This window comes from Glycine max, chromosome 7 (assembly GCF_000004515.6).
Source record: "Glycine max cultivar Williams 82 chromosome 7, Glycine_max_v4.0, whole genome shotgun sequence".
In the NCBI taxonomy this organism is placed as follows: domain Eukaryota; kingdom Viridiplantae; phylum Streptophyta; class Magnoliopsida; order Fabales; family Fabaceae; genus Glycine; species Glycine max.
The window spans coordinates 2,680,192-2,703,833 of record NC_038243.2 but is presented as its reverse complement, the minus strand read 5'-3'; the positions used below and the strand labels follow the sequence as shown (position 1 = coordinate 2,703,833).

Sequence of the window (23,642 nt, the reverse complement as noted above, 5' to 3'; positions counted from 1 at the left end):
AGTTGTTACTCGCGCAAAAGTATGGTATCATGAGAATTTTTTTCAAATGCTGGTATATGGATGAGTACTGTAGTACCTATTTGGACCTTATTCATTGTCATCCCAGTGAGGGGGGAGAAAGGGAGGTGTAAAGGGGGGATAAAATAGGAATTTTAAGAAAAAGTAGGAGGTGCGATAGTGAAAAAGGGGGAGGGGGTTGAGACTTGAGAAAAATTATGGCCTGAATTGTTTTCATTTGGGGTGATCTAGGTGCACCAATTCTATTGTTTTTACACTCAACATTTTCGGTTAATTTCAAGATTATCGTACGTCAAAGGTACGTTAGTTAGTTAGTTAGTATGCTTTAAAATGTATACAATATAAGATTAATGTATTAAGATAATAGGTTGGATTAATCAGTCCACCCGGGCTTGGTAATTCATAAGTGTTTTTTTTTAATTTTAAAAAAAAAATATGTTTTATGAATTAATTTAAAATTTATGGTCTTTATAAATGTGATTTTTGCATTATTAGCATAATGCTCTAACCAATTAAGTTAATAGGTCAATTATGTTATAAAATAAATAATGTTGCTATATATAACATTAAAATTTTTAATATATATTTAATGCACATGTAAAATTAAATAATAAATTTTGTGATAATTAATTTTGATATAACTCATACGATTAGTTAATTCGTATGTTTTTTTTAATTTATTAATAAATTAATTTTTTTAATAGTAATTTTTTTTTATTTATAAAAAATCATGCGGATTAGTTAATCCGTATGAGTTATATCAAAATTAATTGTCACAAAATTTATTATTTAAATTTACATACACATTAAATGTACATTAGAAATTTTAGTGTTATATATAACATTATTTATTTTATAACATAATTGACTTATTAGCTTAGTTGGTTAGAACGTCCCTTTTATGGAAGGGCAAAATGGAAAGATCGTGCAATTGTTGGGTGCACGTAGCAATGCGCGCTTGGTTTAGGTGAGTATGGGATTTGTTACACATTTACGGGTTAGCTATGAGGCTTACGAATTGGGCTCATATGGATTAACCAACCCGTATCCCTTTTGTGGAAGAACAAAACGAAAAGATCGCGTAATTGTTGGGTGTACCAACAATTTTGCTAGGTACATGTAGGAATGCCCGCTTGGTTTAGTTGAGTATGGGATTTGCTACACATTTAGGGGCATTTATATTCAAGTGCTGTTAGGTGCACCCAGTATTATTGCTGGTGCATCCAGCACTAACCACGAAAAGACAAAAATATCCCTTACGGATCAAGTTGATCCGTAAGTATTTTACGGATCAATTTGATCCGTAAGGTAAGGGGAGAAATTAACAGGGATAATTTTGTCATTTTTAAAGAATGCTGGGTGCACCTAGCAACATTCTATATTCTGGAAGACACGTGGTCCACCTATGATCCCATTTGAGATTTGTTGGGCTGGAGACTTTGAAGTTTAAATTGCCGCTGTTTCTTTTCAATGTTATTCAAAAAACATAAGAGCACTTCCCCACGTTATTTCAATTATTGATTTGAATTAATTGCTTGTGAATGTCGGTACACGTACGCATATATACATCTACCTTCTTTAAAATAAGATTTATTTCACTAATTTTGAAATTGCTACTGCTTTTTTTTTAATAACATTAGTAGAAATTAATCTGTTTGAAGGATGATGAAGCTGTAAGAAGAATTAATGTGATGATTGTAGGTGATATCCTATGCTAGGGAACAACTGCCATCACGTGTGACTCTGTGGGGCTATGTTGTGAAACTCATGCCCGTGTCGAAGCCATTGGAAACATATGCTCGGTTGGGGAGAGACATTTTGGTTCAATTAACAACGTTCGGATGTAGTTTAGCTGATGTTCACCTAGCAAGTTCCGGAAACACATGTTTGTGCTATATATCAATCTTGTATAACCAGCAACATTGCAACCGTGCCTAAAACTGGCCCCAATATATTCTCAAAAAACGACTCTTCATATATAACGGTCATAGAGTGTCTTGGCATTTCCCGTGTGGAGACCTGATTAAAATTCTCGAACTCAATTAAGATTCGGCTATGATGTTGATGCATGTTCAGATTAATTTGTAATATATATAGCTCATTAACTTTACTGGTTCGAAATGAAATCAAAATCTTGCCATTGGTTTTTTTGTTAGATATAAATTATATATAACCTTATTTTAAGGTATGCAATCAGCGAATTAACGTGAGAAGATTTTCACTTGTATCTCTAAGAAGTAAGAAGTAAGAACCCCTCCTCCTTACATAACAAAGGCATTGAAGCAAATGAATTTTATCTTTGATGTCTGTGAATGAATACAGTCATATATAATTATTATAGGTATTGCAGCCAGTTCAGCAGCCATTATTATTTATATATATCCATATCATTTGTGCAAGCTTCAAAAGAGCTCTATGGTTTCTGTGAAGGATCAAACTAGGATCACTACGTTTATTTTCAATAATGAATATATATATATATATATATATATATATATATATATATATAATTTTACTCCTAATTTAAAATGAAAAATTATAATTATTTGAAAATTGTCGAATTTCATATTCTGGTCAGTAATTATAATTATGTCATTATTTTATTTTATTTTACATTTATCAATTAATTCAATAATTAATTTTATCAACACTTTCAATTCATTGAATTAACTAATCATCTTCTAGCTAGTTTTTTAAATTTTCAGTTGATTTTTTAGCTAGATTAACTTGTAACGCACCTGTGTACTTATTTCTAGATCGAATATAGCTAAAACCGCAATTCAACGAAGATCAGTATGTGTCTAGAAATTCACCAAAAGAAAATGACTCAAATTGCCATGTGAACTTGCCGAAAGGGGAAGCTATAATTTCCCAATTCCCATTGTTAGATGATGCGAATCATTAATTTGTTATAAAATCACTCTAGCTTAAGGTTGATTATATACACTAGTAGTATTAAACTGGTGGGGAATAGGTATTTTTTCTTTTGGCAGTGGGTCTTCCCGTATGATTATCAACACAATGAAGCTATCAAACACTTCAAGCGAAACAACGTACAACGTGTTTGTTGAGCTGCCCCCCAAAAATGTGCTATTGACCAAAGGAAAAAAGTGAAACATGGGCTAAAGTTTATATATAAAATTACATTTGTTCTAGCCCTAACTAACCATAAGGACATTGTCTCCTTCATAAGTTTCGAAAAGTAATTAATAATTTATCTCTGTTCTTAAAAAATTGAATCTTCCATCAACCAACTTGGTTTGTTAGTCTTTCTCTCTGACATACTATATTTATATTGTTCAGTTAAGCATCTGTTGTACCATTAAAATGAAATTAATTAAGATCCATATCCACTTGCACCCATGGAGGTATTATGTCATGTGGGTTTATTGATATTTGTATATGCTTGATTTATTGCTTGTACTTAGGGAAACATCAATCATGTAACAGCATCCATAAACTATTAGGCTCGAAATAAAATTAAGTCTAATTAAAAAGCCTTTGCAATTCAAGGAATATATCGATTGTTGCAATCCAAAAAAATAAGTTGAATTTGTCGTCAATAGAATTTAAGTCATAATGGAGCCGTTAGCAAGCATTTATTCATCTATTTAAAATAACCAGTTATACTTTAAGTTAAATCAAATTTATTATAATTCTTTTGTTATGTATAATTGGCAGTGGAATCCATAATTGCGCATATATATTCCCCAATCGGGCTCAATCGTAAAGTTATAATACGTTCTAATCACTAAAGATCCTTGATTTTTTGTTTGAAACCATTATTAGGGATAATGGGTATCAGCTTCAAATTTGAAGAAAGAACAAGATATTTGGGTGATTAAAGTTTCCCAATGTATACTTAAGATATATCTTCTTATATACTTTTCTGTCCACTCCTTCTACTACATGGAATCCCAATTCTTATACTGTGCTCCCAAATGGCTGGCAAATATATTACAAGTTATTCGACGGCATGAGATTTGAATAGCATTAATTATGGAGGGATTTTATTTTACGTACCATATATGCATCATTTTGAATTCATTGATGAACCATCTTACTAAAATATCAAACGCGCGGCATATAACAATTGAGATTTGGTTCATGAAATTTGTTTGATTTAGAAAAATGAAAAAGAAAAAAAAACTAAACGGATCATCAAATTCATTTGATTTAGAAACATGCACCAAAAAAAAATTATGTTTCCTTTAAATCTTGTCTTTGATCATCATTTGTAAGATCTTGGTCATGTTTTTCACTTCACTTTTATGTGTTAAGCAAGTGTTTTAGGACTGTTATTGAATTGGAGCACTCCATATACCATTTTTAATATACTTGATTTGTAAAAGAAAACTTATTTTTTCCTTGAATATTTCTTTCAAGCTCTTCGATTAAATTTTCACCAAACCACTGGCTGATTGAGTTTAGAGTTTGGACTGGGCTAAAGTAAGTCCGGGTCAGATTTTCTAGTGTATTTAGACCAAAAGGATCTTTATCATTAATGGCTACGCTTATATATATATGATCATGGTCGTGCATGGAGTGGTAACTCTGATTTGTTAATTCGAACACAGGAACCTGGCTTTGCGCGTTTGTAACTTTCATGAGGTCCCAAGTGTTTCTGATCCTGAAGATTGTCTAGTTTGACTGATATGAGTTGCTGATCCTTCACATTCCACTAGTAACGATGCATCCACCACCCACTCTATTTTCCTTTTTATAATAGTACTTTCTATAATTTCTCTCGCTCTTTTCATTACATCATCTATACTTATCTCTCTTCTTTGTCCTGAAATATAGCATATATCATGAATTTTCGTTGTATGAATCACATTATCTATACAGACAATTTGCCTCGGGTTCTACCTACTTAACCATTTCAGTCACTAGCTTGCTCCTTTGCATCATCAATATGACATGATGCTCACAAATCACATGCATTAATGTCACACGGAATTGGTCATCGTACATACTATATATATATGTTCCGTAACAAAAATAATCTTATCAAATTAATTAATTCCATCTTTACTATTGACTGAAAATATCATATTTATTTTTGACTGAATTGGTAATTCCTGCCAACAGTAGAAATAAGATAAATAATTTAACTAATTTTTAAGATTAAATTTGTTATTACCACTCTTGAAGTGTTTCGACTTGATTAATCTTCTTTCTCTTCGTCCAAACTCCTTCTCCAATAATGGGAGGAGCACTTGAAAAAGAATTTCGATGCTTAAATAAATCTACTTTTTTGTGAGTATAATAAAAGTATGAATATTACTTATTTGTTTATGCTACTCTGTACTTATTAAATAGATGAGTATCATTAACAAGTCGATAACCATTCACGTGATCCATTAGAATCACTATTGAATAGTGAAGGTTGATTAAAGTTGTGATAGTTATAATCATGGATGGATCTACCTATAATCAATTTATAATAAGACTTATACGGTACAAAATTCATTTCGTTTTATTTTTAATTACATCATATGATCTCATTGGATGCGTGGGAACATATATAATACATACATAGATAATACACAAACATGCATGCATACACACAAAAATGATATGTTAATGGAAAAGCTAACTAGCATAAATGATTAATTAATTGATAAAAGAAGAGAATATATATATAAACCTAGTGAAACATGGGATGGTAAATGTACATAATCATGCATGCACCTTATTCATGTAACCCTCCGAACATATACTCCCTCAATGAATGAAGCAAATCACATGGCATGTTCCTGGTCATCTAATCGAACGGCCATGATCAAATCTCAGAAGGCAGCATGAGCCGTAGGATGTGTCCCATATCGAACTTATTGCGGGTGGTTTGGCGAGGGGACAAACTTGTCCCCACAATTGTTTCACTTTCTCATGTGACCGACCACTTCCCCTTACTTGACCTGTCATTGCTCCCACTTAACCTCTTTTTTCCATTCACTAGCTTTCTTTATATATATAACACTATAACTTAGCCCTTTCTATACCATAGTCCTAACCATTCTTCCATCCTTCACTACTACACCAAAAAAATTAATATATAGCATTCTTCTAGCCTAAGAGAAAATAAACCAATATTATTCCACAAAACAAATTAAAGTTCGTGAGAGTTTAATCAATTTGATACACGTACCCTTATGGCCAAAGAAGGTCTTGGACTTGAAATCACCGAGCTAAGGTTGGGTCTACCCGATGCGGAGCATGTAACTGTGGTCAATAAGAATGAGAAGAAGAGGGCCTTCTCGCAAATTGATGATGAAAATAGCTCCTCCGGCGGCGACCGGAAAATCAAGACCAATAAGAGTCAAGTGGTGGGGTGGCCTCCGGTGTGCTCTTACCGGAAGAAGAACAGCATGAACGAAGGTTCAAAGATGTACGTGAAGGTTAGCATGGACGGTGCTCCTTTCTTGCGCAAAATTGATTTGGGTCTCCATAAGGGGTACTCAGATTTAGCCTTGGCTTTGGACAAGCTCTTTGGTTCCTATGGAATGGGTGAGTTCCGTTTTACTTTAATTTTCTTGTGTTTGTATACACCATCTTTAAATATATCTTTCTTAATTTTGGGTAACTTTGCATGCTAGGGTAAATACAGAAACATGCAAAAATATGAAAGTGCGTGCATGATTCATAAACCATAGGAATATATAATATTAATTTGTCTATGGAAATTCATATATATATGCAAAATAATACATTGATCCATGGTGTACATGAATCAATTAGCCCAATGTTGTTTCAGTATAACCCACCTGACTCAGGCAAAAGTGAAAAATACCTGTGAATCTGATCTGAAAAAAAACCACGTCCTTGAATTGTATGCAGGGCTATTTTAAGAGAAGATGAATTCAAATCCCAACCCCCTCTCCTCCGAAAACAAACTTTTTAATATTCCCATCTTGAAAAAGTTTTCAACAGGCTACCACTGTAATTACTTTATTCAGCATAAAAAAGTTTTATATTAAAATAATAAACCTTTTTCCCAACATAATATCCTTTGAGTTTCTTTGTTGATCTTGAGATATGATAGTTGGGGTTCATCTTGACCTTTTGTAACTACTATTTAAGAACAACACACGTGCTTTTGATATAGTTTTTTTTTAATTGATAAATATTAATTGTTAGTATTATTAAATTTTATTAGTGGAGAATTTGAACCTTTCATCTCTCTTCTCTTTCCTTTTTCTTTCACCATTATATCAAACCTTGTATTTGTATTTTTGATATAGGTTTAATTATAATTTGGCAGCATAAGCTCTTCATGAACTTAATTAGCACAATCTGAAATTAGATGATGCTTACTTATATTGTGAGTTAAACGAATTGCCCGGTAGATATTATGTTGTACAACATAACGATCGATTATGAAGAATCTTTTATTTTTAATAATTGTCCTAAAAAGAATGAGCACGAGTAAAATAATTTCGAGCAGAGAGACAGAAGGACAAAGTGGGAGACCAAGTAGTATATATAATAATTATACATTCTGCTTATTACGTGATGGCGTGCAGCTAGTGTATACATAAAGTTGAACTGCTAGCTCTTTTCATGAAAAAGAATTAAGCAGCATGATTAAATTTAAGCTATGTGTAAATTAATCATGCATTATTAACACGCAATTATAGAATAGGATGAAAGGGAACCGAACCAAACAAAAGGCAAAAAATAATTATGAGCAGCGAAAATTAATATTTGTTTGCCGGAATCTGTTGACAGTGGAGGCCTTGAAGAATGCGGACAATTCTGAACACGTTCCCATTTATGAGGACAAAGATGGTGACTGGATGCTTGTTGGAGATGTCCCTTGGGAGTAAGTACTTTTTGCCCTTAATTAACTCCCACCTTCTAATTTATTAATTTTTTATAATTAATATTTTAGATGCTTTCAGAGAAAAATAACTTGTTTATGCTGTGATTGAAATTATATATTGATTTTGACTGAACATGGTAAGATCATATCTGTTCTTATTACTTAATAATTGAATATATGTAATTTCATGACTATACACAATTTTTGTTTAACCATACTTAGATTAAGTTAAAGAACACAACAAATAACTAGCTCATGTTTAGCTCAACAGGATTAGACTTATTTAAAGTGAGAAAGGCTCATTTTAAAAATAAAAACAAAAAATTATAAGTTTAATAAGAAAAATCAAAAAGTTGAGTTTATCATAAAAACACATACATATGCACAATAAATTGTTATAAAAAAATAGTGTCTTCATTCCTAAATCAAGATCATCGAATTATAATTAAGGTACTATCTGTTATGTTGAATATAAATATATCTAATTTCAAGAGTTTAGGTAATATTTAAACAATAAATATCAATAACAACAAATTAAGCTCTATATTACTGGATAAAGTCAACTAATAAATCACGCGACGATGTTATTCGACACGATTTAAAAACAAAATTTCAGAAATATAATTAAGGCTAGGAAATATATAAACAGTAAATAACAATATAAATTTGTATAACCCCATTTCATTCCATATAACCCTTCTTTTAGACTGAAGCATCTATTTATGTTTTCTGAAACAAAAGTGATAAACTTTTATATACTATTATAGATCAACTTTCCACGTTTGCTGAGCCAACAGCCAAGCCACCTAGCTTAGCTAACAGTTTTGAGTTCACATCCACTACCAACCATGATTCCATGTTTCAAAACTATCTGCTACGGAAATTTCGTTTACTGTCAATACTTTGTGTAATGTTAGGTCTTATGTGCTAATTATTACTTAATTCCATAGATGCATGCGTGGTTTACGACCCAATGAATCTAAAACCATGTAAAGTTGTCCCACAGATAGATTTTATACAAAATACTATATAACGAAGTTACCGCCAAAAATTGAAACATGCGGATAAGCTAGCCAGAATCATTTAATGAAGATGTTCTAGGAATTATATTAAAAATTGAAAACTTCATAAGGAGAATTTCTAATTTTCAGTGAGATTAGCATTTTAGAGAAGTTGATGTAGGAAAGTGGAAATCGACATTTTTTTGTGATACCGACGATATATATTGGACCCCATATAGCCGACATGCGTGAATCCCTCGTTATAATGTTGAGCATCAAATTAGGAACGGGGAAACAATGTGGCCTACCCTGAAAAGGGAAAAGCTATTATTGTTATTGGATACACCAAAATAAAGAGGGAGAAAAAAGGTTCTTAGTTGGCAACATTTCCGAGAATGATCTAATGTCCCATGAAATGAAAATATAATTTTTTCAGTAAAAGAAAGAAAAAAGATAAACAAGTAACTGATGATGATGATTTTATATTTGTATCCATATCTTTTTTAAGCTATAGTGATTTTCTATTTTGTGATGTAAAACTTATGTGTTTGAGATCATGTTACCCTAACAGAATGTTTATGGAGTCATGCAAGAGGCTGAGGATTATGAAGAGGTCAGATGCCAAGGGCTTCGGTTTGCAACCAAAAGGATCTCTGAAGGGATTCATAGAAAGCGCGGCAAAGTGAAACATTATGTTAGGCTTCTAATTAATGTCGTGCACATTTTGACGATCATCAATCCAAGTTTATGTTGTCGTTTTATTATATTTGAGAAATCATGCATTTTTAGTTTGATATATGAATCATACTTTTGTTTATGTCAAGTATTAATGAATGACATATAGGACCCTATATAACTAATAGGGAAAACTCATTGTTTTAGATTAATTAATGCTTTGCCATGCTTGTTAATTTGCATTCAATTGCAATATAAGTTATTGTATCAGTATATTGTTTTATTACTGATGATTTCAATTTGTTAATTACTTCACCTAAACTCATTTTTTTTTTTCCTTTTCCTTCTTAAATACTTGGTATAGTAAACCGCCATATCAAGTTATTCACGTAAAAATAGACTTAAGTAAAGAATTTAAATAATTATGATAAAAGAAGTTACAAAAATTGAAGTACATAAGTGTTATAAAAAAAAGATCAAATGAGGGATTAAGTTAAAGATCCCACATGTACGAAAATCATCCTGGTGTTATATTTTATAAAAATGAAAATATGACTGCGTTTTTATTATAAAAATTTACATTAATTAATCAATATCTTGTTGCACATCTTTTTGTTACATTACACTCCCTATTAAAAAATATTACTCTGCCATTAATTACTTTCGAGGTTACCCTCTTAAATTATCTTGTACTACATAATCTTTTTTTATTTTTTAAACATTTACAGTAATCTCTCTTAGAGTTATAGTGGAGCACGGCATAATAGTTTTCAAAAAATCAAGAATATTAGTATAATGTATAAACAATAAAAAAGGTGTGAATGTATATTTTTATACGATTAAAAAGTTAGTATAAGAATAAATAATTAAAAAAATGTCTAATTTCATAACCTTAAGAACAATTATTGTAATTTACTAAATGAAATAAGCTCAATCCGCTTCGGCTACAAAGGCAACACAAGTCCAAACACCCATACAAAACAAATGGGCTAAAATTCATAATAGAATATTCAGTTGTAAGAAGAATGAACTACCTAAAACTGGAAATTACATCACAGCCTAAGTAATCGTTTAATAACCAGATAAATATTTTCCAAAATAGACCTCAAGACTTTTTACTTAAGGGTGAGTTTGATTGTTTGGAATGAAAAAGAGTGAAAAAAAAATGAATTAAAGTATTATAAGCAAGTATACAATTTATATTATTTTAAAAAAAAATATTTTCTTTCAATTCTCTTCCAATTCTCTGCATCCAAACTTCGGATAAGTGTCGAAGGATTTTTATGGTTAACTAGCCTCTTCCTCAAGGAACGCATGCACATACATGGTCCTAGGGCAATTATCCCACAAGATAACTTTTTTTTTGTTTAAATATATTTAATAATCTTAGTTTTGTTCCCATAAAAAACTTGGTGTTGTTCTCGTATGATGATTTTTTTTCTTTAAATCAATGAAAAAAATTATAAGAGATAAAAAAAGAATAAATTAATAGTAATTTTATCACTTCATCTTTTTAGTTTTTATATTTTCCTAACACTAAACACATCAAATTTTCAAAAAGAAGCAACATCTCAAACATTGAAAAAAAAAATTCCCCTCATTGAAGAAATTTTCTGGATTTACTGCTGTCTTCCTCCTCTGTCAAAAAAAAAATCTCTTCCTCGCGGCAAAAGGGAGAGGTGCCGTACGTAGAAACACCTTGGAAGGAGAAATCCGGGAACATCTCGAACTAGTTCAGATTGATTGATATGATCTTAGTCACTTGTATTTATAATGTGAATTAGTTTAGCTCTTTGCTCTTTGTAATTTGTTTCATCAATTAATAATCCCTTGTATTTATCAGTATAAATTGAAATGCACAGTGATTCCTTAAAGATTTTTCTTCTTAACGAAAAGAAAAGAAATCTATTTCATGTCTAAGCATTTTCTAAAAACCATTTTCCGTCTTGGTGAAATTTCCTATATATCTATGAGAATTGAGAGCCACTGGAATATTTTAGGCTAGCTCGAGTCAATTTCAATCCAACTTTTGCGTATCCAATTAGATTTATTCGAGTCATACACCTTCTCTGTTTCCATCAGAATACTAAGATTCAAATAACTGCTTATTTATCTTGATGGATGCTTTTTTCTATTAAGGGTCTTGCATAAAACCTCCCCAATTATAACCCAGTTTCACCAAATATGAGAGAAAGAGAGATCAACATCTCTTAGGTGACAAACCATTTGAATAACTTTTTTTTATATATATAGCAAGAAGATAAAGATTCCAAAAGGATAAACTAGCAGTGCCCTTTCAAAATAAGAAATGAAAATTCAAATACAAAACAAAACAATGTCCTAGTCCTAGGCTTCAACACACTGAGTAATTGCCAGATGTCCTTTACATATATTGGGTGAGACAAGTCAGCATTGATCTTTCTCTCACCATACCATGTCTATGTCTATAGGAACTTGGACTAACCATAAAGCCTATCCAGCTTTTGTCAAGGACCCATTTGATGGATCTTTCGGAAAAGCCAATTTAAATTTTAAGCACAACAACTACTACTATTATTTTTCTACTACATATAAGAGGAAAAGGGTCCCCTTCAGGGAATGAGCCTTTTGAGTTGTGCTTGTCCCCGAGTGAGCGTGATGGTGGACTATAGGTTTCATCTTTTTTTTTTTTCTGTCAAGGATAAGAACGAAGGGACTCATCTCTGCAACTTGAAAGGAGTTGTTCCATGACAATACAATACAAATTCCCCTTTGTTGTTGTATTTTTTTGTTTTGTTAATTGATTGCTAAAAGTTAAAGGAGTTGGTATCTTATTCAAGAAATGGGAATTATTAATTTTAGCCAGAATTTATTATTTCTCCAATTTCCGCACCTAATTTCAAATTCACTAATTTTTGGGTCACAACCATTACTAAACCATTTAAACGTGATTCTGCACTATCATCTTCTAGGGTCTTCTATTGTGTTTGGAAATCTCCTAGAATCAATTTTGACCTCAATTAAAATCATGGGAAAAATTTGAAAAAGTCAGAAACAACTATTTGTTACTTTTACTTTTAACTTATTTAAGAATTGACTTTGATAGAGTTAAAACCTAATTCAAACATTCAATTCGTCATGCTTTTATATGTGTGTATAATCAATTAATCATGATAAAATGTTAAGTTCTTCTCTGTTATGATTTATCAAATATCCAAAAGTAGTTGCCTAGTGTGTTTTGTCAAACAAATATTTAAAATTCCCTTTGCTTCTCAAAATTCTGCCAAGCTTTCGTGTAAGGTGTAAATTAGCAGCGAATCTTAATTAGAGTTCTAAATGCTACAAATGACTATGAAATCTCATTGCCGTTGAGAATTGAACATAGACATGCAAAGAGTTCACAATCACAACATATGGAATTCTCTTTCCTGCTGTACTCTAAAAGGCTATCGTAAAATGACATCAAAAACAGACTAAAGTGATACCCTTCAAAGCCTTCCCCGTATGATGCGCCAATGCAGGCCCCTTTGTCAGTTAATATATGAGGAACAATGCGTGAACCTTGGTTTATACTACATAAGGGAATTAATGGATCTTCCAATATAGTACGTGATAGGTTATGTTAAAATTTTGTGTCCATTTGTTTTGTGGAAGATAAACATAACATTTGAACATGACTTGGTCATGTTAAATATTGATATGAGAGTATGCATTTAACATAGAGGCTTGACTAAAGAACATTATCTCAGGCCGAATTTGAACATGACTTTGATATCACTTGTGGGAGAGTCTAATGAGTAATGAGCATGACAATATGCCACCATCTTTGTAAATATTCAGTAAGAGAAACTGCACTGATACAAAAAAATTGAAAAAAAAAATAATTATATATTAAAAACAGAGATAAGAGAAAAGAGATTGCAAGATAAGATGGTTAAATAATGAAAAACAAAAAAGATATTATAAAGTAAATAGTATCATCCATTAATAATTGGAGTGAGCATGGCTGGAAGAGGCCCAAGTCTTTTCCACCATCCTGGGCCAGGACCAGGTCAAAACTTGCCAACTAGTGAAGACAGTCATTCCCTTTTCTATGAACCACCAGAATGAATTAGCCACAAGAAAAGGAAAGACGATGGCTCTACCTTGACTATTTTCAGGACACATCTTTTCTGTCTGCTCGTAAATATATGGAAACGCTCTTGAATGTGTTGTCGGGAGAAATTCTTGCCAAGACTTTGTCTAAGTTTAATTTATATTAAGGTTAATTAAGTTTTTACTCCTTAAATTATAAGATTTTAAATTTTTTATCCTTAAATTATTTTTAAAAAAAAATTTGGTCTCTGAAAAATTTATCATCATTAAAAATAGTCTATGTTGTTAATGTCTTCAATTAACTAATGAAGTGTCACATATATCTCATGTAAGTTTTATTATATTAAGATAAATAATTAAAATATTATGTTATTAAAATGTAAAATGAAAAAAAAAAGAGTAATTCTTGAACCCTAACACTCCAAGCATTCATAAACGTATAACAACTACCCATGAGAGAATATCTACGACGCAGAACAACAATTCATCTTCCTCATCTACCATCTATGATAATATTCATGATTACTTAAGTAGACAACTCATCACTCACATATTATCAACAACAAAGATTATTTTTAATAACAGTAAATTCTTTAGGGACTAAATTTTAAAAAAATAGTTTAGGGATCAAAAATTCAAAATGAGAACTAAAAATTTAATGAGTTGATATTAATTAATTACCACAAATGCGTGGATGAATTGTTACATATTGTTTCACATTTAACTAATGGTCTTGAATTAAATACTTGAAAGGAAAGTTTGACATCCATAATAATTATATTTGAATTAAGCATAATTATCCTCTTGTAGAATATATACCTTTATGGAGTGTTTGGTAGAGGAAAATTTTTTTCATACAGGAAAAAGTAAAGTCGATTCTTGAGAATTTTGATTTATGGGAATTTTATAAAATATGTTTGATTAGTCTTAATATATTTCGTGTGAATTAAAAAGTCATATAAAATATGTAATTAAAACTTTTTCTTCTAATAAGGAAAGTTGGATTTCCATTCCCTTCCTTGTATATGTTTTTGAGGGAAAATGAACAAAAATTGATTCTCCAAAATCATAATTTTTTAGCAATTTTTTTTCATTAATTGCATAACAAACATAAAAATCATAATTTCTCAATTTTTATGAGAAAATAAAAACTTTTCATCTACCAAACAAATTATACTATTAATCAATTCTATCGAAGCTCATGTCATGCGTATTTTTATATGAATGTAAATTAATTGATTTAATTTACATCATTTATGTAAGCAAAATTTACACAAGAACGCAGTTTCAGCACATCTGATTTTTTTTTTTTTACAAATGTGCAATCCTTGATATTTATGAGTTCAATTTTGATAAAAAAAAATTATATTGTCAAAAATCACTTTAAACATAACTTTTAAAACACTCATTACATATAAATCAACAGTTTTACTAGACATTTCATAATTAGAATATTATATAAAAAAACTTTATACTGTGGACTTTATCTTAAAAAAAAAAATCAAATCCTAATTAACATATTTAATTGATTTAACTATCTGCCAATTCCAAACTTTCCATGAAACCCGAATGATGGAAAATTTGGATTTACATTTCAATACTCATATTAATATCTTAAATTTATTTATTTATTTATATTTGAATCTTTAATTAAGTTAAAAATCCTATCCTCACAATTTCACATCTTCCTCCTCAGTCTTCTCTGCCGGCGGAACTCCACCAAGTGACACCACCTGACCCAAACAACCTTGAGTTTGTTTGGGCCTTAGTAAAGATTATCTCAATCCTGGCTAACAGCTATTTGCGGCCCAAGCTACAAACAATTAATATTAGTATTTTAACATTGCAAAACATCAAATAATTAATTATATTTTATAGAACACAAATTTATAATAAATAAGTACACTTTAATAAATAAATAACATTATGATAAAATGTTATTTTAATTACCGATGATTTTTTTAAAAAATATTAAAATTCAAGTTAGAACTAGAGATAAGAGAATAAATAAGAAAAATTCCTAAAATTGCTTCCATTCAACAAAAACAGCTAGAACGTTGAGCATTAGTCACCATTCATTTTTTTTTCATTTTCCCCTAGGAAACCAGAAAGCATTGGCCATGGTTCATGTATTATTGAAAATATTTACAATACATACCACGGAAAATAATGCAATATAGCTTGATTTGTTTCTAATGATTTATCCATGCAGCAGAAAACAAAGTAGGCCAAATAAAAGGCTAAAAACAATACAAAAGTGTACTAGAGGTTCGACAAACTAAACAACATACTTATCTCCAATGCTGATCAACTAAAGCCAAATGTCAATAATTTCCTGGAAATGAAGTGCCAGCAATGTAACTATCATACGGCAAACCCAGACAACCAGGATGAGGTTTTGGACCCTCTTACTTAGTAAAGTGTAGGAAGGTGAGCAACATCGTATGCTGGCAGGTAGTAGCAACAAACAAAATCTCTCTCACCTGGAAACTCCAAAGCACCAACCATGATGAGTCCATTACAATGTCTTTCTTGTTTGAGTCATTTTATATTGTAGTAGTTTCAAACTTTTATTAAGACATGTATCTAAGTTTTTTTAATTTAGCAGAAAAAATTGATAACACTTAATTATACACTGACACCACCTAATAATTTCTCTAAAGGAGATAAGGAGACAGCATTAGTAAAACACTGGTCATGTATATATGGATCATACAACTCGTCATCAGGTATTTTGAACTGTTGGAGTACAAATGTGAGGTGAAGTCTCACATCCAGTACAAATAAAAAAGTTGAGTATCATATAAGTGAGGAGAAACCTATAAATCTGAGTCTTAAGGTTTTGGGTTAAAATGTGGTGTCCAAGTTCCCTTATGTGATTGTTCGTAACTCATTGGTATAAATCTTCCTGATGTTTTCTCCCCTCAACTCAGCACTGAGTCTTGAGAAAGAAAAAGCTAAATTTAACATGAACCCTTGACATGTCTCTTAACACGTAGACATTTATAATCTTCTATTAAATTAGTACTAGTAGTCTTTACAACTTATTAGTACTAGTAGTAATACTATTAAATTAATACTAGTATTTTTTATTTTTTATTTTTAATTAGTAATTAAATAAAATTTTACTCGCTTTAATCAAAACTTGAATTTCTTCTATCTATATTAAATATAATTAAATACTATTTACAAATTCCCTTAGTAATCCTCTTTCAATTCTGAACTTTAAACCTCTAAACACGTGTATTTTCATATTTTAAATTATTTTTATTATAAAAACAATGTTTTGTTAGTTAAATATTTTATAATTTATACAACAATAGCCCAGCATTTTTATTTTTACATAGTTAGAAACATAGATAGACAAACAATCTCAGCAAAAACTTTTTCCTTGTGTAATTTTAAGCTCAAAACCTTGCTTAAAATAATAAAAAATTATCATGCGAGTCTTGTTAAATAAAATCATCTGTATAAATGAAAACACACGATAATAAACACCCATCACGGAATAGTTGGTAGTTAGTGGCATCCACTTTCTAACAGATGAGACTACTTAAGTTGGTTAGTCCAATTTGTTCTCCGTTCAAATTTCTTGCGCTCTTACTTTCAGATTCAAGTGACAACAACTATTCATAATGATAGAACCCGTCATTAAATTTAGAGGTTCCATCTTTAGAACCATGATTGCCAAATCAAGCTAACACAATCAACATTATAAGAAAGAAATCCCAGTGTTGAATTGACCTTTATTTTTAACTGGCCAGAATTCACATTTTTAGATTTGAAAGCAAAGCAAAGTCGATCTAAGTTGATAAAGTTATTGCAGAAATTATTGTTTAATATAGAAATAGTTTTAAAATGAGACTTTAGATCACTAGTCGACCACATGCACCCCTTATGGGATAAAATAATAAGGCCAAACCACAAACAAGTAAATAACTTGATGGTAGGACTGAATAAGTCCAAGGCAATTCAACATATGCCATTTTGTTAACCCAACAATAATCATTACTACATGTACGTTCAAAACACCCAAGTCATCTTGGGGTTCTAGTTCTATCTGAGACAGCTTAGCATGTAATGTACATACTGAAACAGAATATATTTGTTGTGTACATATTAGACAGCTTAGAATGTAATGTACATACAGAAGATATCTCATGGATTAATGAATGGAAGTTGAAGGGAAGATTAGATTAGGAATGAGGATTTCTTTGTTATCAGTTAGGAGTCCCTTGCATTGCCTTGCTAATCATCTTTGTCTTCAGAACAAAGTTTCAAGCAGTTTTGGTGAAGACAAGGCCGCTACACATTTAAACTGGTACAAAGAATTCCATAATGAACATCATCTAAGTTAATAGTAAAAGGGTCAGGTTCAAAAGTATTTATATAAATGTAGGGAAAGAGGAGTTGATATCTATACATTGTCTTGTCTGTATTTCGTGCGGACGGCAGTTAGAGAACAGCCATCAGTATTCAGCTGTAGGTCTTGTAGTGCAAGAACTGTGGTTTTCAAATCCGATGCTTTGTAACAGGCATAGTGTTGAAGAGTTGGATTCTGCAATAAACAATGAGTGAACATTCATGTTAGCTAGCTAGGATCCTTTACATAACTTCACATGTAAGGGAAATATGAATGTAAGGCACTAACCCATGGGTGGTTTGACTGATCTAGTGTCCACCTTGCAAGAAATACAGCTGATGCAGCAATAATAGAGGGAAGGAAATTCAAGAAACCATAGTCCATCAGTGTTAGTTCAGCTAGGTAATTGGCCAGGCACTCCAATTCAAGGCTTTGGTCCTGCACATTTTTTCAGCAGGTAAGCAAGTGATTACTAATACTCAAAACTAAACAATTTGGCAGCATTGCCCCAAGATCAATGTTTTCACCTTGTATGAAGCTTGTGCTGCCCGAAGAAACCTCCTAAGAACCAACAATGTAAAAGAACAATGGCATTAAGGATCTCTCGATAACGCATTGAAATTTTCTTATGATCTTATCATTCTTTTATATGGATATAGTAATGATTTAATGATAAAAATGCAAACAAGTACCTGAGGAAAGTTTGTATAGTGGGAGTATACAGTTGATATTCAGACGACTTCAACACTTGACTCTCCATTTTTAGTACCTGCCCAGAATCCATAGTTTTAAAAGTGAGTTTGAAAAGCCAAAAAATATAAGATTGAGATTCTAAGTTCTCGCGCATGTGTGCAAGTGTAGTTTTCAACTTTTATTTGATAAAAACTTTAGTTTTTAGTTTCATTGTGTAAAACTATAAATTTCACATCATTGGCCTTAACATTTTATTGTTGAAGAAGCATCACATACCTCAGCTTTCGTGTATGTATTGTCTGTGATGAAGCAGAAATCTTCAATACGTGGGGCATTGATTTCTTCGTACTTCCTTCAATCACAAAAAGCATAATACAAATAAACATATCAAAATGCATTACAAAGAACACAATTTCCCATCTTATGCATTCCATCCTTCACAGCCTAATCCAAATTATCAAGGTCTCATAGATAACATGTTTTTGAATGGCAATTCATCAACATAGTAACAAGGATATGACACATTGCATTCTCAACAAGAAAAATCAATTTAATGTGGAACCATACAACAATGCCAATTCAACTAAAAAATTAAAGTTCTGACATCATGAAATCATGAATCATGAATCATGAATGTAATTACATATGAGCAATTGAATTTGACTGAGAAGGCACGATGTCAACTTCATTGAATTTGAGAACTTACGAGGCAATTAGCATGCAGGTGATGCCAAGTAGCTGAAGTCTTTGTCTTTCAATGTAATTTTTGGACAGAAACCAATCTATGAGATACACAGTGAGGTAAAGAGTGTCTGTAACCAATTTGTATTCCTCAGAAACCTGAAGGAAAAAAAAATAGATAAGAATAAAACTTTGTTTCTGAAAAACACAAAAGAAGTCTCCCTGGGTATCTTTCAACTGACGCATTTTTGCAATCGACCATAAAAACTCTTAATATTGTAGCTTTGGAATTTGCTAAATTAAATTGCTTATTGGCAGGAACTATTTTAAACCTCTTAGAAATTGGGTTTGGGCTTAATTCAATCTCACAAAATCGACTTGTAAGGTGAGAGTTATCCTCCACTTACATATTTTAATTTGGCACAACAACAATCACTAGAATAAACTCTAATATTCTCAGAATTTAGGTTTGGTTGTTGTCCACTTATATACTCTAAGTTGGTCATATTATTAGTCGATGTGAAATCTCAAAAAAAAAACTTTCATGGTCTTCATGGTCATATTAGAAAATTAATTGAAGCAAACCTCTACAAGCCAATCAACCAGTATTCCACGCATGCTTTGAGTAATATCTCGCTGCACTGTCTCCATAAAGTTCGGATAAGGCCTTCTCGCAAGCTGAAATACAAAATATTTGACAAAAAAATTAAGGCAAGAAACAAAATCTAAGAGAGGCAGATGACAAAAAGGTAATGGGAATTCTGCATATCATTTTATAGGACTACTAGAAACCAGGAATCCCAGTATCCCACAATGTTTTCCAATACAGTATATAGGCCGCTTTGACATGTATATTCCAAAGTATATATATATGGGTTGATATACAAATCTTCTAATATTAAAGGCTCTTTTTCTTTCCTCTTCTATAGGGGATGGCAAAAAAAGTTAGATAATTTCTTGCTTTCAAAGCAAGCAGAGTTGACAGAAAATATGACCGTATTGTAAAAGAGATGACTACTGCATACAAATCGCATGATACTTATGGCACAAACCTCAGCAACGCGAATGGTGTCGTAGATATCAGCAGCATAGAGGCTGCACGACTGAGGATCTTCAAGATCATCATCATCTATATTAGTGATGTCTGAATCCTTCAATGCAGTCAAAAGTTTTGGAAGGTTATCTTTCGTGTCTGCAGCAATTTGTAGATGCATGTCAATAGTGATCAATATAAAGCTGAGGAGAACATATCAAGGTATTGAACAAATTCAAAAACCAAGTGAAAGCATTATAAAATACATGATGACAGATTATGGTCAGTATTATAGGCTTCCATACAATAAGTGTTTATAATATTAAAAGGAAACAAGTAATCTTCAAATTCCTTGGCTCCAACAAGTAGGATTCTCTCAAAAATCTATAGATCAGCTGTTGTAGCAACTAGCAACAATTTGAAGTCTTATAAGAACTTACTTATATGTGAAGGGAGTATAATACAACAATCAAGCAAATATTTGTTTGACTAACATTATTGTCTCACAAGAGACATTTGCTTGAATGCCTACATAATAACGTATAATGCACACTGAGAAAACATTCAGGTATTTGATTTCAGTTCAACAAAACTATTGATCGTCCTTCAAGAAACTATAGTACAAACAAATTATGAGTCCTATAGTAAAGTTGGAGTATTTGAGTAATGCATAGACAAGAGGAAAACCTTTCTTCTGAGAAATCAAAGGGTGAGCAGATATTCCAGACATCTGACTTTCAGGCAATCTAAAGTCCTTGCTACAATCATTGGCATTCAGTTGTAGAAGTTCATTGTTTTCCAAATTAATTGAGCACATAGTATCTTCTGATTGCAATGCTGTTTCCTTTGCTTTGGAGTCAACTTGAAATTGTCGTGGCTCCACAGTAACAGAAGGAGCCACTTTGGACACATTAATTTGACCAGCCTTAGCCAGCTTGCTTTTCCTAGCCTACCAGTCACAAAATTTCACTGTTAGGTGAGGGGCATGAGAACAACTTTCCATGAAAGCTACATCAGTCCAGAAACAAATTTCAAGAAGAAAGTAAACAGTTAACCATGAGGAATAGTTTTAAATAAAGCTCTAAACAACTGGGACTTCAGTCAAGGATGAAACCTGAATATTAGTTGAGTTGAGACAAGCCTTGTAGGCATTTTCACAGCAAACATTAGTAACTTCCTGAAGAACAGCCTTCCTTTTACGCTGAACACATGTATTATCAGAAACTGCTCTTTTTGAATTGACTCTGGATAACTGATTCTGATTTTGCTGTGCTCTCTCTTTCAAAGGGGGTAGCTGTCCATATGCACGAAGAGCAGCAGCAGCTCGAGCACGAGTCAATCGACCAGGGAGCTCCCCAGCTTTCAGCATAACACTGTTTTCTTTCTTCATCTCTGCAATTATTCTGAACAGCACGAAAAAATACAATCGCGCCGTGTGAATTCTGCAACAAAAAGACCGAATCATGAGAAGCGAAGCATCTGGAATCCATAATACTATTTTTTTATCAGCCAATGTTAGTTGTTAGTTTTTGTTGGAATGTTAGTGGGGATTTGAATCCATAATACTAATGATTGCTGTTTCTCAATAGAGGTAAAATTGTGTAGTGATTAGCAACTTCACATCAAGAAAACAAACTTCACTTGAAACTTTTAAGTAATCACCACAAAATTTAGTTATTTCCTGGTGGACCTGATCTATGTTTTTAAATGCAGAGAGAGTAATAAAGTTGTTGATTCTTTATGTTAATTATTTGAAATCAAGCATACAATCGGAACACCTTAAATGAGCAGCAACACTATTTGAATGACATTCAGAGGTCAATTTAGCTTAAACAACATTAAGCATAAAACTTCATAGTAAGAAAGGCACAAACAACTTTTTCCCCTTTGCAAGAGAACAGGTCAACATAAGGTCTTATTGAGGCAATGTCAAAGAATGTAAAAAGGTTACATTTATAATAGCCAACACATGAGATCAGGGCCTAATTTGTGTTTTCATCATGCTAACCCATCTTGTTTCATGGACACTTTTTTTCTCCAGGGGAAACTTCTATTAAAGATTCTTGACGTGACAACAGGAATGTCTCATCATTAAAGAAATTTCGAAAAGAAAAATACCTCCTTCATATCCAATCCAATGAAAGATACAATTGTCAAAGAAAGAGAAGAGAACAAAGAAAGAAGGGTATGCAAATTCTGTGATAGATTTCACAAATTGAAGCAGTGATATATAGAATGCACATCAAAGTTTTGAACAGTTCGGAAGGGATAAATGGAAACCCAACGACAATTTGTCAGCAACATGGTTTAGAAAAGGGAAAGAAATAAAAAAAAAAAAATCTTTGTCCATGTAAATCAACATTAAAAAATTTCTAAAATTTTCAAGGTTTTAGTACAAACCAATCAAAATGTGGATAAGAAATGAAATGTTCTGTGATTCTTTTTAGCCCACTTAGGTTTTCCCTTTTGAAAAGCATACAAATGTACCCTCTATTACCCTCTTTTTTTTTTTAATCCAAACTGTTCTTCACAGAAAAACAATCAAGACTCGATCTTTCTATTAATGCATTCTCTTTTAGGACATTCTATAACAAATCCAACATAAAACCCAAAAGCAACATTACCCACATTCATATCTTCAAAAAGACATGACATTGTAAAACACATCAGAAAAAGAAAAACATGGTTGGTTTGTTTCATTAGCAATGCAAGAAGAATGACCTGGGTCTATCTTGCAAGCTCCACTACCTCCATTGAAGAGAGATAGGAGCTCACAGACAGAGAGAGAGAAAGAGAGGGTTGTAAGAAAGCCTTTCTTTTCTTGGGAGCAGCTTCGGACAAAGGGAGAGAGTGAGCGGGATGTGGTTGTTTAAAATCCTGGTGAAGTGAAACAAAGCAAAAAAAAAAAGGGAAAAGTTAAAAAAAATACAATAAAGATTGTTTCTGAAGAAATAATAATATAATATATGGCTCAGTGCCATTACTCTGTTGACTATTGACTCAAAAGTGAAAGCCAGTTCATCATCAAGTGACAAGTGAATGAGTGGTGTTTTTTCTTTTTTTCTACTTATAATCTTAGATTTACCTTAAGATTGCTTGTGAGATCTGGTCGTTTAAGTTTTAATTTACCTTCGTACCCTTAGGTTGTCTCCTTTGTTACAATTATTACTTGTTGTTGACAGTGACACTTTACTCCTTTGTTTGAATTAACTCAAAGGGTAGTTTGGTAGTTCAGAAGCTTAGGTTGTTAAGCATCAACTTTGTCAAATTGGTTGGAGG

The 23,642-nt window shown here is 31.8% G+C and overlaps 2 protein-coding genes across 2 annotated transcripts; one reads left to right on the top strand and one right to left on the bottom strand.

Annotated features, from left to right (window-relative positions):
• The first annotated feature begins 6,009 nt into the window (after positions 1–6,009).
• LOC100791342 (auxin-induced protein AUX22) lies at positions 6,010–9,789 on the top strand. Its single transcript, XM_003528326.5, has 3 exons — positions 6,010–6,528; positions 7,750–7,843; positions 9,416–9,789. Exons 1-3 carry the CDS (start codon positions 6,174–6,176, stop codon positions 9,528–9,530), a joined length of 564 nt encoding a protein of 187 aa, XP_003528374.1. The 5' UTR covers positions 6,010–6,173; the 3' UTR covers positions 9,531–9,789.
• Positions 9,790–17,449: 7,660 nt separating this feature from the next.
• Positions 17,450–23,237, bottom strand: LOC100789757 (cyclin-A2-4). Its single transcript, XM_006583072.4, has 12 exons — positions 23,085–23,237; positions 21,478–21,805; positions 21,051–21,312; positions 20,383–20,522; positions 19,916–20,008; positions 19,356–19,489; positions 18,926–19,001; positions 18,649–18,725; positions 18,484–18,517; positions 18,245–18,394; positions 18,017–18,151; positions 17,450–17,911 (listed from the first exon to the last, which is right to left on the bottom strand). The coding sequence occupies exons 2-12, from the start codon at positions 21,751–21,753 to the stop codon at positions 17,858–17,860; spliced, it is 1,431 nt and encodes a 476-aa protein (XP_006583135.1). The 5' UTR covers positions 21,754–21,805; positions 23,085–23,237; the 3' UTR covers positions 17,450–17,857.
• Between the last annotated feature and the right edge of the window lie 405 nt (positions 23,238–23,642).

What these genes read in the sequence shown, in the direction of transcription:
- LOC100791342 (XM_003528326.5), top strand. Translation starts at nt 6,174, where the DNA reads ATGGCCAAAGAAGGTCTTGGACTTGAAATCACCGAGCTAAGGTTGGGT. An exon ending in CTTTGGTTCCTATGGAATGG is followed by an intron (nt 6,529 to 7,749) that starts GTGAGTTCCGTT and finishes ATCTGTTGACAG; the next exon opens with TGGAGGCCTTGAAGAATGCG. An exon ending in GTTGGAGATGTCCCTTGGGA is followed by an intron (nt 7,844 to 9,415) that starts GTAAGTACTTTT and finishes TTACCCTAACAG; the next exon opens with AATGTTTATGGAGTCATGCA.
- LOC100789757 (XM_006583072.4), bottom strand. Translation starts at nt 21,753, where the DNA reads ATGAAGAAAGAAAACAGTGTTATGCTGAAAGCTGGGGAGCTCCCTGGT. An exon ending in ACACCATTCGCGTTGCTGAG is followed by an intron (nt 20,009 to 20,382) that starts GTTTGTGCCATA and finishes TTTGTATTTCAG; the next exon opens with CTTGCGAGAAGGCCTTATCC. An exon ending in ATCAGTCAAACCACCCATGG is followed by an intron (nt 18,152 to 18,244) that starts GTTAGTGCCTTA and finishes TGTTTATTGCAG; the next exon opens with AATCCAACTCTTCAACACTA.